The 14,642-nt window shown below is 41.4% G+C and overlaps 1 protein-coding gene across 2 annotated transcripts in view; it reads left to right on the top strand.

The window, feature by feature from the left end:
- Window positions 1-14,642, top strand: part of notch3 (notch receptor 3) — a 52,304-nt gene that overhangs the window by 22,123 nt on the left and 15,539 nt on the right. For both annotated transcript variants that reach the window (XM_077618778.1, XM_077618779.1), the window contains 12 exons: window positions 1,091-1,324; window positions 2,594-2,749; window positions 3,099-3,284; window positions 4,887-5,000; window positions 7,158-7,271; window positions 9,774-10,007; window positions 10,100-10,210; window positions 11,828-12,020; window positions 13,159-13,304; window positions 13,370-13,603; window positions 13,678-13,830; window positions 13,907-14,135. In XM_077618778.1, coding sequence (XP_077474904.1) covers window positions 1,091-1,324; window positions 2,594-2,749; window positions 3,099-3,284; window positions 4,887-5,000; window positions 7,158-7,271; window positions 9,774-10,007; window positions 10,100-10,210; window positions 11,828-12,020; window positions 13,159-13,304; window positions 13,370-13,603; window positions 13,678-13,830; window positions 13,907-14,135 — 2,104 coding nt within the window. The remainder of the gene's footprint in view (window positions 1-1,090; window positions 1,325-2,593; window positions 2,750-3,098; window positions 3,285-4,886; window positions 5,001-7,157; window positions 7,272-9,773; window positions 10,008-10,099; window positions 10,211-11,827; window positions 12,021-13,158; window positions 13,305-13,369; window positions 13,604-13,677; window positions 13,831-13,906; window positions 14,136-14,642) is intronic.

Raw genomic sequence — 14,642 nt, 5'->3', positions numbered from 1 at the left:
CTAAAAATGTCTGCAGCAATCAGAAAGAGGAAATCATGAGGGGTCGACGAGAACGTGTTAATTCAGGTGCAATCGCGCGATAACATGTGAGACTTCTACAGAAACATGCAGGTGGTATGTACGTCCCACTGGGACTATACTTTGTCAGCCACTGAAGAAATGATCAGCACACGCAACATTTGTTTTTGTTGTTTCTCACGAAACAAATAATAAAATATACATGATTTTATTAACTTGTTTTTTATGCGTGAGAGCATTACAAGCAAGGAAAACGTAAAGGAATATTTTATCTCTTCACCATGGTCGCATCAAGTGATTTTTTTTAAAGAACAGTGGTAGTTTTATCTTGTGTCTATGCTAAACTTCCTTTCCAGTATTGTGTGAATTTCCCGCAGTCAGCCCTTACCGTCCCAAAAAAAATTGTGTCAATACAATAAAGACCTCCACCACGTCGTAGACGTTTGTGCACACACACAAAATTGCCAGATTGATTAGTATATTTGAGAATACCTACAATGTTGTGAACATAGCCAATCTTGTAGTAGCTGCAGGTGGTGTAATCTAGTCTTTGCAGTCAAATTGGATTGGTTGTCTACTGCCCTCAAATGGTAACAAATCAGGTAATTTATATACCCTATAGAGTTTTCTTGAACTCAAACATAGAGATAAATTCAAATATAAGACTATTTACATAATCTCTGCCTTCTGTAGCTTTCACACAATCAAAGCTTTTAACAGTACAAAGTTTGTTTATCTGTTTCCTGAGTTTCAGTGTAATAAGTGGTGATATATACCAAAGTTACTTTGGAGAAAATGTAATAACAGTTCATTTTCAGAGCAACTCTGCTTTGTCTGTCACACTCCAAGTAAGTGCAAGTTTCCATCCAACCAATCTGAGCACCTATATAGATTAAATCAGTTGACTGCAGTCAGATGCTTCTTGTTCCAGCAAAAAAAAAAAAATGGTTCAACTGCCTGTGCTGTGTTAGTTGAAACAAAATCCAGGACAAACCCATGGGCCTTCGTGGAATCGGTTTGACAATCTTGGTATATTATGTGAGCTAATTATACTCCAATGATTAACCACCAGGCCAATACTGCGTTGAGGACGTCAACGAGTGTCTCATGCAGCCAAACGCTTGCCACAACGGGGGAACGTGCTTCAACACCATTGGAGGTCACACATGTGTCTGCGTCAATGGTTGGACAGGTGACGACTGCAGCGAGAACATAGATGACTGCGCCATCGCTGTTTGCTTCAATGGGGCCACGTGTCATGACCGAGTCGCCTCCTTCTTCTGCGAATGCCCTGTTGGAAAGACGGGTAGGTGGATGTATCAGAGATAGAGCAGGTTTGCGAAAACCAAACAGTTTAAAATGACTGCTCTAAATAATCTGGTTCCAATGGCTAGCAGAAAAAGTGGCCTGCTGGCAGTTTAATATAAAGTACAGTGGTACCTCTACATACGAGCTTAATTCGTTCCAGGACTGAGCTCGTATGTCGATCTTATCGTAACTTGAACGAACGTTTCACATTGAAATGAACTAAAAACAAATTAATTCGTTCCAACTCTCTGAAAAAACACCAAAGACAGGGGGGGGACCTTCCACGGAAACGCACTCGTAACAGAACAAACAAATTTAAATTAACTTGGATTAATATATACAGACACACTCAAATGTATGTTTAATGTAACTTTACATAAAACTGAATTCTAATTGTGTTTTAATTTGTTTTACCTTTGTTCTCCGGGTTGACTCGACCCGAACGTTCAGCGGGAGTTTTTAAAAGGAACGCATCATGGGTTGTTTGTTTTTGCCTCCCCGTCAAAATATTTCGAAAATGATGCGCACAAATGTCCTCACAATATGATAACGCGCGACCACTTGCCAGCTTGTCAGGGTGCCTCTTTTCTACAAAATCAGAAAACTCTTGCCACTTCGCAAACATGTCTTTGATATCCTTTGTAGCCATGCGGCCCCCCTTTTGCACCTACTCCTCGCTACTGAGTTCCCGCAACATCTCCAAATGTTCACGCTCCTGGAGCTCGATTAAATCCTGTGTCATCAGTTCTTCGTGGTGCTCGGCGATTAGATCATTCACATCTGCCTCGTTTACCTCCAGCCCCAAGGAATTTCCAAGTAACACGATATCATCCATGACAACGAGCAAGCTCTGTGACACGTACCCCACTCTCATATTTTTCAATTATTTCACACTTAATGGTGATTGTCAACGTTCGCCTTTTCTTTGCACAACTCTTCATTCCACCTGTTTGCTTTGGATCCATTGTTGTGCACTTTGTATTATGCATTGACCAACGGGGAAAAAAACACGGAAAAATGCAAGCTCCGCCCAGTGCTCGTAGATATCTGTTATACACAAAAGAGATGCGGCAAAAAAGACTACAATGATAAACAGTGTTTAATGTCTTGGCCACCTGGGTTTCTCACATCTCGAAATTTTTCTCGTATCTAGAGATAATTATTTGCTCAAAATGTTCCTCGTATCTCGAGCTGCTCGTATGTAGAGGTGCTCGTATGTAGAAGTACCACCGTAATAGGTATTGTTTAATCTTCATGTCTCTCTTAGGTTTGCTGTGCCACCTGGAGGATGCATGTGTGAGCAACCCCTGTAACGAGGGTGCCGTGTGTGACACCAATCCTCTCAACGGGCGTGCTATTTGCACTTGCCCTGCTGGATTTGTGGGGGGAGCTTGTAACCAGGACATGGACGAATGCAGCATCGGTATGTCTGTTATTTTTAATCAATGGACTACAGTCTTTTACAGCAAGTTAGTTAATACTTGCTTCTCAGTGTATCAGCGTTGGGGCTATCTTTAACTCATTGGTTGATATTGACGCCCTAGATGTCCAATCCATTCTGACTGGGCTGGGGCGAATGAACAAAGATCATTCACCCCTTCCCGTCAAAATGAAGAAGGATCAGAAAGATGAAAAGAGTCCGATAATTGGACGTATATTGTCGTCATTGGTAGTGAAAGAGTTAAGGATTGAGGAAAATTGTATTACACTGTAAAGTTGTTACTGAATATTTTAAAATATGCAAATATAATATTAATGTAAATCTCCTACAGGTGCAAACCCATGTGAGCACTTTGGGAAGTGTCTCAACACCGAGGGCTCGTTCCAATGTCAATGCGGACGTGGATACGCCGGTCCACGCTGCGAGATCGACATTAACGAATGCCTTTCCATGCCTTGTCAGAATGACGCCACTTGCCTAGACCGCATTGGAGAGTTCACCTGCATCTGCATGCCAGGTATCATGGCAAATATTTTGCTAAATCACATTTCCGTAGTTAAAAATAGGAGAATTTTATGACAGGATAAATACAATAAAAGCCATTCAATTGTGATAGTCTGAAGTATGGAAATATATTACATTTGAATGTACTTTTTTCTCCTTTATAAATTGCTGAGGTATCAGATCGGTCATAAGTATCGGCACATCTTCAAAATTGGGTGAGTCAAACTCAAATGTAAAATAAGTGATTGGGACAACAATGATAAAGAGGATGAATTATTTTCCCTTTTTTTACTTAAAATGATAAATACATAACAAATAAAAATGACAAAAAAAAAAATGTATAAATAGAGAATATTTACCCTTTTTGCTTTCTTTTTATAAAAAAAAATACATTAAAAGGAGAATATTTTCTATTCACACTAAGATAAAAAAAGTTTAAAAAAAAATAGAAATTAGTTATTAAAAGGCTCATTAATGATTAATTGAATATCAAAGTAGATGACACTTCATTGGCTAGTCGTTAAATCGATTTATTTCAGCAGCCCGAGTTCCTCTGTCCTGGCTAGATGTCCAATTCATTTCAAAATGGATTGAATCAGTAAATCTGCCACAGAGATTGATTATTTAATTTTTTGCTGGTGGTGTGCCTTGGGGTTTTTAAAAATGAAATAAGTGTGTCTTGTCTCAAAAAATAGAATGAAAAGCACTTATTGTATACCCTTACTGCAGGGGGGTGCACTATCCTGACTGTACAGACAGACAGGGGAGTGTATTTGCATGGTCAAAGTGTTGGCTTGGACTCTGGGTGACAAAACCTGAGTAAAATTCTCACACACAGTCCTACATGCATCCCGGGGTTTTGGGAACTATACAAATTAGACTTGGGAGTAGGCTCTAAAGGACTGGATGTGAAGAGGGGGACCAGTTAGGGGGAGCGCTGTGCAGTGAATAGTAATGAGTTGTAGAGTGGTGGGAATGGAGTGGAACAATAGGGCCCCTCTGTGCTCCACTTTGCACCCTCATACACACAGAGAGGGAAAGGGGGGCTTTTCCCAGAGACTCACTACTAACCCTCCCCTTCCAAGTTTTTTTTTGCTTTCCAGAGACAGGCCTCTGGGTTCCCGCGGCTCCCTAAACAGTTTTAAAAGGAATCTAATTCAGTATTTTAACTCATAAACTGCCAATTCAATTTGAAGTTTTCTTATTAAACCACATTTTTCCTTGTTTTTGTTGATTTTCAATTAAAAAAAAATGCAGGTGCTCTGTAAGTTCTGGACTTCAGAAATTTTACAGAAAATTTGGTTTAGTGAAAAACATAGGGTAGGTGCGCATAATTTACTTTCACACAAAAAAAGCGACAGGACAGATTTGACCCACAGGCCCCTAGTTTGAAATCCTTCCCTTACTAAGTTTGCTGACAGTGAATACTTAACGTGCACCTGGTGAATGGGACACAGACAGGCTCTGCAGAAATGTGGGATTTCAGGTCAGTATCACATGTTAAAACAGGATTTCTCACAGGTTCTTCCTATTGTGCTGATGGAAAAATACATGCACACACAGCAATGGACATTATTTGAACATATGTACTCACGCGCAAACTCTTGTCTTGTAGGCTACATGGGCACTTATTGTGAAACGGACATAGATGACTGTGAGAGCAATCCGTGTGTAAACGATGGAATCTGTCGGGACTTGGTCAACGGTTTTGCATGTACCTGTCAACCTGGTAAGATTAGCTTCTGTTATTCATTTCAACTGTGCAGATAGAAAAAAAATCAATGTATTTCTTTCAATGTCATTGACGATGATGAACACTAGTAGACATTCAATCCATTTGAAGTGGGAGGGTTTGCACCGAATGAATATATGTTCATTTACTGCCCTCCCATTTCAAAATGAATTGGACATCTATCATCAACAATGGCAGTCAATAAACACCTTTAGGTTCAATTCCAGGTCACTTCCTTTTTATTTTGAGGCATTTCCATGTTACATCTGTTAATTATGCCTTATTATTTCTGGGTAGCCTCCTGTATACTTCCTGTTAATTTTAAGGTCACTTCCTGGTGATTTCAGGCCATTTTTGGGTTACTTCTTGTTGGTTATTTCCTGTTATCAACCCGAGTTATGGACTTCAAAATCACTCAAAAGTTGATTTTTATTAGTGAGTAAGTTTGGTTGTGCTGAGGACTGTCATCAACTATGATACAAACACTGAATGCCAATGATGGCAGGTCAATTGTCTTTTTTTAACTCTTGCAGTGCCATTGACAATGATACACACTGTAGACATCCAATCATGTGGCGTCAAAAGATGGAAGGCCAAATGCACAGAAGGGTATTATATACCACTTCAAAATATGTTTATTTGTGTGAACATGATTTGAATGTCAACTTACTATGTTTGGAACCTTCATTCAGTAGAAAAAAGAAGAAGTTTCCTATCTTCTTGCTTCTTAAACAAAGACACTTGTGTGACCCCAGACTCCTCCCTTTTGGAATCTAGAAGAGAGTCTCCCTCAACCTAGCCCTGCTTGTTGTTGGTGTTGGCGAAGGGGGGAAACAGCAGTCCTGCTAATGAGATTCTTTTCCAGGTCCACAATTTACATCTGGGACAGACGTCTCCCCCCTTCACCACCCCATCTCACCATTGAGCCAGTGGAGATGATGTAGGAAGGGAGGGAGGGTGTGTTGGGGTCACCCAAAAGAGAAAACAATCCCACTGTCTCCTCTACTAACACCCCCATCAGCACCAACACAGTGCCCATCCTCACATTGTTAATCAACAGCATGCTTCCAATGCTGCAATTCACTTCCAGTCTGGGCACTTTGCCCAGCGATTTCAAGGCTGCAGTTTCTCAAGCCTTCAAAGCCACAAAGTCTTATTAATATACAGTATTTTTCAATGAATTAAAAGAACACAAGTCACATTTGGAAGGGATTTTATTTGATCAGATTCCACAAATCAACATTATAGTCAGGTTGTCAAAAATTCACCAAATTATCAATACTGAAATGTTGATACTTGATTGTAAAAGTATCAACACTGTTTTTGCAGTATCACAGGTCACAGGCCACAGGAAATTTGTTGTTCTGGGGTAAATTAGATTTTGGTTTTACTCTTGATGGAAATGGAGAATATTGTTACATTTTTTGTTAACTCATTGTCTACCATTAATGGCACTGAACCTCCACAATCTATTTGAAGTGAGAGGGCAAAGCACATTCATTCATTCGCCGCCACTCTCCAAATTAATTGTATGTCTACTTGTAAAAAACTAATTTAAAGAGGTTTAATTTATATTTAAGATCTACATGATTAAAGGTTTGTAATCGTCAATGGCACTGAAAGAGTTAAAAAAAAATAACAAGGCGGGTGGCACCCTGAATTGGTGGCCAGCCAATCGCAGAGCACAAGGAGACGGTCAACCATTCACGCCCACACTCTTGTCAGACCAATCTTAATTTATTTGAAAGAAATATATTCAAATCAGCCCGGTGGACATGTAGGTCATCAGAGTTTTAGATCCTTAACTCTTTGGGAATGGACATCTAATCTATTTTGACTGGTCAAAAAATCAATTGGACGTGTATTGCCGTTAACGGTTTAAGATACATTTTCTCTTACTAACTAGCACAGGACATGCTCTGTGAATATGATAAATATTTACAGGTTAACAGTTGGTATATGCACTTTGCATTAGCATCTTACGATGACCTTGAAACACCATCAAGGTCATGGGATTTCCATCAGTGTCCAGATGATGCATCCTTAACCAGTCTGAGCCAGACGTTGCAGACCACAGCAAAGACCTTTGCTACCAGCCACTAAGAAGGGACAAAACTGCTTCTGACCCGTCACCTCTTTATTTGATTGTCCCAGGCTTCACTGGCTCCATGTGTCAGATCGACATCGACGAATGCGCCAGCACACCCTGCCAGAACGGTGCCAAGTGTTACGACCGCCCCAATGGCTTTGAGTGCCGCTGCGCCGAAGGTACGTTTGTCAGAAGCTTGAACAATTAACCAGTTGTTGTGGGTTTGTTTTATAGAAGGGGGTAATCTACATCATTGCAAACTTGAGGTCGATACCGTGAACCGTGCTGCCCCCAAGATCACAGGGTCAATGAGAATCACTAGTTACCAAGAAAAGAATCTTGGTCATCACCCCGACATCTGTTCATTTGTTCATCTGTTCCACCCCCACTCCACCTTATGGTGTGCAAGTACTTCATTCCATCACGTATGTGTAGTTTTATCTTGACAAAAAAATGTTGGGTTGGCAGGAAAGTGTACGGCAGCGTTTGTTAACGCTTGTTTCAATGTTAAACGTTTATTTAGTCCCTTGCCTTTAGAATCGCCTGCTGCATTGTTTCACATGCCAGCTGCTTGGTAAACCCTCCTCCCTCGCATGGAGAAGTGGCTCTGTTTGACATCCTGCAGGCCGCCATTGTTTCCACCGTCGCTGAGAACAAAAGCGGACCCGAGGGGCCTTGGTTAGGACTTTTCTTTGCTGCTTTGCCCAACTCAGCAGCACACCATACACATAGCAAACAAACCCATCACTTGTCTAAGCCACTGACAACCTGTTGACATGGAAGCCAAAGTCGTGAAAATATGTTTTTTAGAAGACAAACATAGGGTAAAAGAAAATATATTTATATATTGAAAAGTTCTGTACAAAAAAATGACATTTATTTGGAATTTGGATAATGGGGTGGCAGAATTTAACAATTTCACACAGCTCTGGGGTTCTGGGTTCAAATCCAGGTCACGTCCACCTTTGTGGAGTTTCCATGTTCTCCCCAGGCTGCGGTTCAGGTTAAGGCTCGACTGTGAGTCCGTCGAAGGCACTTGGCCACAGATTCCTCCAAGCATAAGCTCAAGCACGCAACGACGAACGGTCGTCAAAAATACATAAGAGAATCTTGAGACGTGGAGTGTTGTTGTCGACTGCTAGTCCGTCAAAGGCACCCGGCCACAGCTTCCTCCAAGTATAAGTTCAAACACACAACGACTGACGATGGTCAAACGGACATAATAGAATCTTGAAACATGGAGAGTTTTTGTTGGGAGACAGCCAAAGAGAGCCCAGTAGAGTGCAGTGGACATGTCAAGCACTAAGCAATGCATCCACGAACATTTTCAAAATAAAATGACGGACACAGGAAATGTATTGACATTTTCGTAACTTGGATCTTGCTTTCTTATCTTGAGGCACTCATTTGCATCTCAAAAGCTTTCATAACCTGAAAATGTTGTACCTAGACGCATTGGTAAGTAGAGGTATGACTGTAGAAGATGAGAGGCTTTGAAGGCGAGTGGGCAAGAAAGCAGCTCACATGAGCCATAGGTTTTCATAGTAAATCAACAAATAAAAAAAGACAGCTTATTCGTTTGATTTTAATTATTTTAAAAAGGCAATATTATTCCCTCCATCTTTAAATTGTTAGAACACACATTATTCTGTCCACCTTGAAACAGAAGTAAAAAATCTTGAAATCAATTGGAACCCTGGAGTTGTCTTTTTGGAAAATGATTGGATTGGATAACTTTATTCATCCCGTATTCAGGAAATTTCATTGTGACAGTAGCAAGAGGGTGAGAATGCAGAAACAGAAAAGGCATAGTTACACATAGTTACAAGTTAGACAATACAGTCGCAAAGGCCACAGAACAACAAAGCAAAAGCACAAAGTACAAAGCAGAGCAAAGTATATGGGATCATTAAGAATCACCAAATCAAATCATTAAGACAGAAAAGCAGCAAAAACACAAAGCGAGCAAGAGCGGACAGAGCTACCGCCACCGGCTGCCACTTGAGCAGCGCCATCTTGGTTGCGGAAGCAAAAACGGAAAAAGACTCAAGAAAAAGACGTAGAGTTGGATAAAACTGGAACCACACACAGGAAGTCTTCCACAAGATGGGGAACTTCTGCAGACTGGGACTGAGGTAGAGAATATGCAGAGTCACTCTTCCAAGCTTAACCGCACAGTTCCTCAGTAGTCTGGAGCTGAAGACAACAGTAGCAGAGTAGAACCCCTCGACTCTGTTTCCGACCTGGTAAGCGCCGACAGCTCTTCCATCTTATCCCATGATGGAATGGTTGGTCTGAAGCGTCGCTTCTTCTCCCGGCACTTTTGTTCAGCTCAGAATTTCCAGCGGCATTGAGGTGTTGCTCCTTCTGCTGCGTATTGTAACAGCTAGTCCCATGTGTATGACAGCGTAGGCATGGCTGAATGGTCCAAAAAAGAAGTAGCAGAAAGAACCCAGGCTAACAGAACAAAGAAAGTTGTAAAAAAATTAAGGTGAAAAGTATAAAGTACAAAGTAAAGTAAAAAGGAATGTATTAAGAAATATTAAAATGTAATTAAAAAAAGATAGAAAGGCTGTAAAACACGAAAAACAAATAATAGTGGACAGAGCTACTGCCACTGGCTGCCGCGTGACGGCGCCATCTTGGAAAAACTGACTTCTAATCAGTTGTACTCTCCTTAGGTTATGAGGGCACACTCTGCGAGAGTAACATCAACAACTGCCAACCAGACCCTTGTCACCATGGAACCTGCATAGACGGCATCGCAAGCTACACATGCGAATGTGACCCCGGATATACGGGCTACAGATGCGAGAATCAGCTAAATGAGTGCCACAGTAACCCTTGCCAGAACGGAGGCAAATGTGTGGACCTGGTCAACAAATACATCTGCCAGTGTCAGCACGGAACATCAGGTACGAGATTGACAGCTAAAGCTAAATTTCATTGTGGGAATTCCCTTAAATTACGAGGGAGAAATGCATTTCAAATATTTCTATCACAACAGGTACCAACTGTGAGGTCAATTTCGACGATTGTGCCAGTAACCCGTGCGACTATGGCGTGTGCAAAGATGGCATCAACCATTACGATTGCGTTTGCAAGCCTGGGTTCACTGGTATGTCATTTTGACTTTAGCTTTCATGCAATCGACATTATCTCTCTCATATTGGTGGAATTTTATCCACTGTAGTCATTGCATACAGCTATCCATTTTAACAGTTAATGGTAATCTCAATTTTAGCTTGTCATAGGCATTTTGGCAATGTACCATAAAGCAATTGTCACTTTATTAACCCTATTGTTGGTCTCCTATACAATGATACCTTGAGATATGATCTTAATGCGTTATGGGACTGAGCTCGTATGTCGATTTACTCATATCTCAAATCAACGTTTCCCATAGAAATGAACTAAATGCAAATTAAATCCGGAAAAAACACCAAAAAACAGGATATGACAATGGAAAACATATTTTTATCGGTTGCAATTCACCATCTAACAGAGTAACAAATAACTAGTGGTTATGATGTTTAATAATAAAATGAGGCATTATTTTATACAACGGGGAGTTTGTGGATGGAGGAGAGAGAGAGTCACTTGACGGATGCACTTGTAATATAACATAAACTTTAAATTTAACTTAAATGAACTTAGATTCCTGTACACAATCACTTAAAAAAGTTTTAATCTTATGTTACACTAAATTTAAACCTTCTTGTGCAATAACCAAGGCAAAGAGGTTAATGTATTCCACTGCGGCTTCTCGGGGCGAACTTCCTGCTTCTCCATACGTACTGACGAGCCTTTTCGATTATTTCATGCTTAATATCGATTGTCATCATACGCCTATTCTTCGCACTACCCTTCATTACACCGGCTAGCTTTAGATCCATTGTGTTTCCCTTAATTCTGCACTGACTAATGCAAAAAAAAAAAGAAGGAAAAAATGTAACGCTTTGCCCAGTGCTCGTAGAGATCTTTGCACGAGGGAGATGCAGCGAGAGAGACAGTCCGGTGAAATCATAAGTAGCCTCTTGCCGCCGGGCCAACTGGCTGTCTTAAATGCTCGTATCTCAAAATGTGTCTCGTATCGCAAGGTAAATATTTGCTCGGAATTTTACTCGTATCTCAAATTCCTCGCATGTGGGGGCACTCGTATGTCGAGTTATTACTGTATCTGTAGTTGTCTAGAACAAGACATATTTTAGGGTATCAAAAAGTATTATTGACACTCCTATATGTTCAATCCTTTTGAACTAGTAAGGGCTGTGGCACCTTATGAAGACATGTGGAGTTTGCATGTCCTCCCCGGGCTTGCGTGTTTTTTTTCCAGGGACTCCCACATTCCAAAATCATGCATGTTAGGCTGGTTGAACGCTCTAATTGCCCCTAGTGTGCGCATGAATGGTTGTCCGTCTCCTTGTGACCTGCGATTGGCTGGCCACAAATTCAGGGTATTCCCCACCTCATGCCCGAAGTCGGCTGGGATAGGCTTCAGCACCCCCTGCGACAAGGACAGGATAAGCAGTTCAGAATGACTGAATGATATCAATATTTTCTACTTTATCTTCGTTTTCTTGATAGAAAATTCAATGTTTTCAATACCTCTATTGGTTGGGTATTTCCTCCCTTTTTTCCTATTGTGCGCTCAGTGGAAAAAGTTTGTACATCCCTGATAATCACACTTTGAATTTCATTTGCACAGCATTCTTAACACTCACCATCTTGTCAGGTCCCAAGTGTAACGTGGAGATAGACGAGTGTGTGTCGAGCCCCTGTCGAAACGGAGGCACATGCGTGGACGAAGAGAACGGCTTCCGGTGCCAATGCCCTGAGGGATTCAAGCCCCCATACTGTTACTCACAAGTGGACGAGTGTGGCAGCAGCCCCTGCATCCACGGAGCATGTAGGGATGACGTCAACGGGTATGACTTCAAAATTGTTTAAAACCTCTATTTGAGCCTCTTAGTAGCATTTTGCCAGGTGGTTTTTGTTTTGATAACAAAATTAAAAATTTCAAACATTTAATATTCTCTTTTTAATGTTTTTGGAGTTGTTTTAATTAAAAAAGAAACAATGAAAATATTCTTTATTTATTAACATATTTTTCAGTTTCATACATTCATTCATTTTCCGTACCGCGCATCCCCGTAAGGGTAGCAGGGTTTGCTGGAGTCTATCCCAGCTATCTTCTGAAATAGAGGGTTACCATGGTTACCGGGGGAAAAAACGGGTATCTTTCATTGCACCGTCTTGCTTAGGACCCCTCTTTTTCCCCGGTAACCATGGTTTTATGTACATGTTTTACTTATATATGTTATTAATTCATTTGCTTTAAAATGAGCCACCCGAAAGTGCAGTGGTTCTTCTGCCTGACTTTGTTGCGGGTAGTCTGGGTTCAATTCCCGCTCGGTGACAGTGTGAGTGATTGCAAGTCTCTCTGTGTACCCCTACGACTGACTGGTGGCCAGTCTAGGGCAGTGGTCCCCAACCACCGGTCCATGGACCGGTATCGGTCTGCGAGCTACCTAGTGCTAGTGCGTCAGAGCAAAAAATATTAATGTTTTCAATCTCGTCCTCCTACTTGAAATTAGAAAAGTTGTTATAATAATAATAAATAATTGCTAGTACGCTTGGGACTTTTTTTGCACACAATTTTGTCTTAAGTTGTCGTCCTCCCTATTAGCCGGTCCGCAAGAAAATAGAAAGAGCTTTACCGGTCCACGTTGAAAAAGGTTGGGGACTGCTGGTCTAGGGTGTAGTCTGCCTTTCGCCCAAAGACAGTTGGGTTAGGCTCCAGCAACCCTTTTGAGGATGGGCGGTATGGAAGATGAATAAATGAATTACTTTTAAATGATGGCAACCAATTCAGGGTTTACCGTGCCTCCTGCCCATTGTTACCTGAGATAGGCTCCAACATCCCTATGATCTTCATGAAGATCAAGCGGTTTAAAAGATGAATGAGTGAATTTTTATTTGAGTAAAAAACAAAGTCGATGCACACAATTTTCTTTTCTACAAAAAATGATGTGACAAAAACTGATTGAATTAGCATCTCCACAGTTACCGTTGCGACTGCGAGCCTGGTTGGGTTGGGAAGAATTGCGACCTGGACCGGAACGACTGTTTGCCAAGCCCATGCCAGAACGCGGGTACTTGCATCGACCAGCTCAATGGCTTCACTTGCAAGTGTCGCCAGGGCTTTAGAGGTAAGCCACATTGAAACCAAAGTACCTCGTACTCTGCTATATTGTGCGTTTTGTTCCTCGGGTAGGCAACCTCTGCCAGGTGAACATCAACGAATGCACGTCCAGTCCCTGTCTGAATGAGGGCACATGTGTGGATGGTGTGGCGAGCTTCACCTGTCTGTGCGAGCTGCCCTATAGCGGTCCCACGTGCGCCGAAGTGCTCACTCCATGTTCCCCGAATCCCTGCGCGAACAAGGCTGTTTGCAGCCACACCCCAGATTACCTGGGCTACCAGTGCAACTGCCAACCGGGTTGGCAAGGTGGGTCTCGAATGACGGGAAGCATTCAAATTCATAAAATGTGAGCTAAACTAACTCTTTTTTGCCGTCCGCAGGGCAATTGTGTAACAGAGATGTGAACGAATGCCTCTCCAACCCCTGTAAAAACCGCGGGACCTGCTCCAACACGCTCGGATCTTTTGTGTGCTCCTGCAGGCCTGGGTTCACCGGGCCAACCTGTGACACGGACATCAATGACTGTTCCCCCAGTGAGTGCCCACAAGAGTGTGAACGGGTTTGTCGTCCATCACAAATCCCTAATTTCTTGTTCCTTTACCAAATTAGATCCATGTCTAAGCGGAGGCTCGTGTACGGACAGTGTCAACTCCTTCCACTGCAGTTGCCTGCCAGGCTTCGCTGGGCCTCGCTGTGCTCTAGATATCAACGAATGTCAGAGTTTTCCCTGCAAAAACGGCGGCACGTGCACCGACTACGTCAACTCCTACACATGCACCTGCAGGCCTGGCTTCACCGGTATTCAATGCGAAACCAACATACCTGATTGCACGGAAAGGTGGGTGGAGCGAGTTGTAAAAGCTAAAGCTATTGTGTGTTTGGAGAAGTTATAAAGCATTTGCCTTGACAGCAGATCCTTCACCCATCCATTTCCCATAAATGCTTATCCTCACAAGAGTCCCTGGGGTCCTGAGCTTTACCCAGCCAAACATTTTTTTTTAATTTGAATTTCAAAAAAATTTAATCAGATTGAAACTATATTTCCATTATAGTAGACATATTTTAAATTTATTTATTTATTTAAAAATATCATTTTTTTTCTATCATATTGTATTTTTTTGCAAAGAGTCTGTATATTAGGCCCAGTGGGTGTGTATTAAGGATGGGACTTGGTTAAACATAATTTATCTAATTTAGTTAACTAATTCATCTTGATTAATCACAGGTTTTTGTTATAAATTTAAAGTAATTTAAGATGTAATTGCATTTCAATTCAAATCTGTGAGAAAAAAAACGTATATCTAGGCAAAAACATCAAAAGTGAAATTTATTGAAAGTACTATTT

The sequence above is a fragment of the Stigmatopora argus genome, chromosome 14 (assembly GCF_051989625.1).
Source record: "Stigmatopora argus isolate UIUO_Sarg chromosome 14, RoL_Sarg_1.0, whole genome shotgun sequence".
In the NCBI taxonomy this organism is placed as follows: Eukaryota; Metazoa; Chordata; class Actinopteri; order Syngnathiformes; family Syngnathidae; genus Stigmatopora; species Stigmatopora argus.
This window is presented reverse-complemented; position numbering and strand designations above follow the sequence as displayed.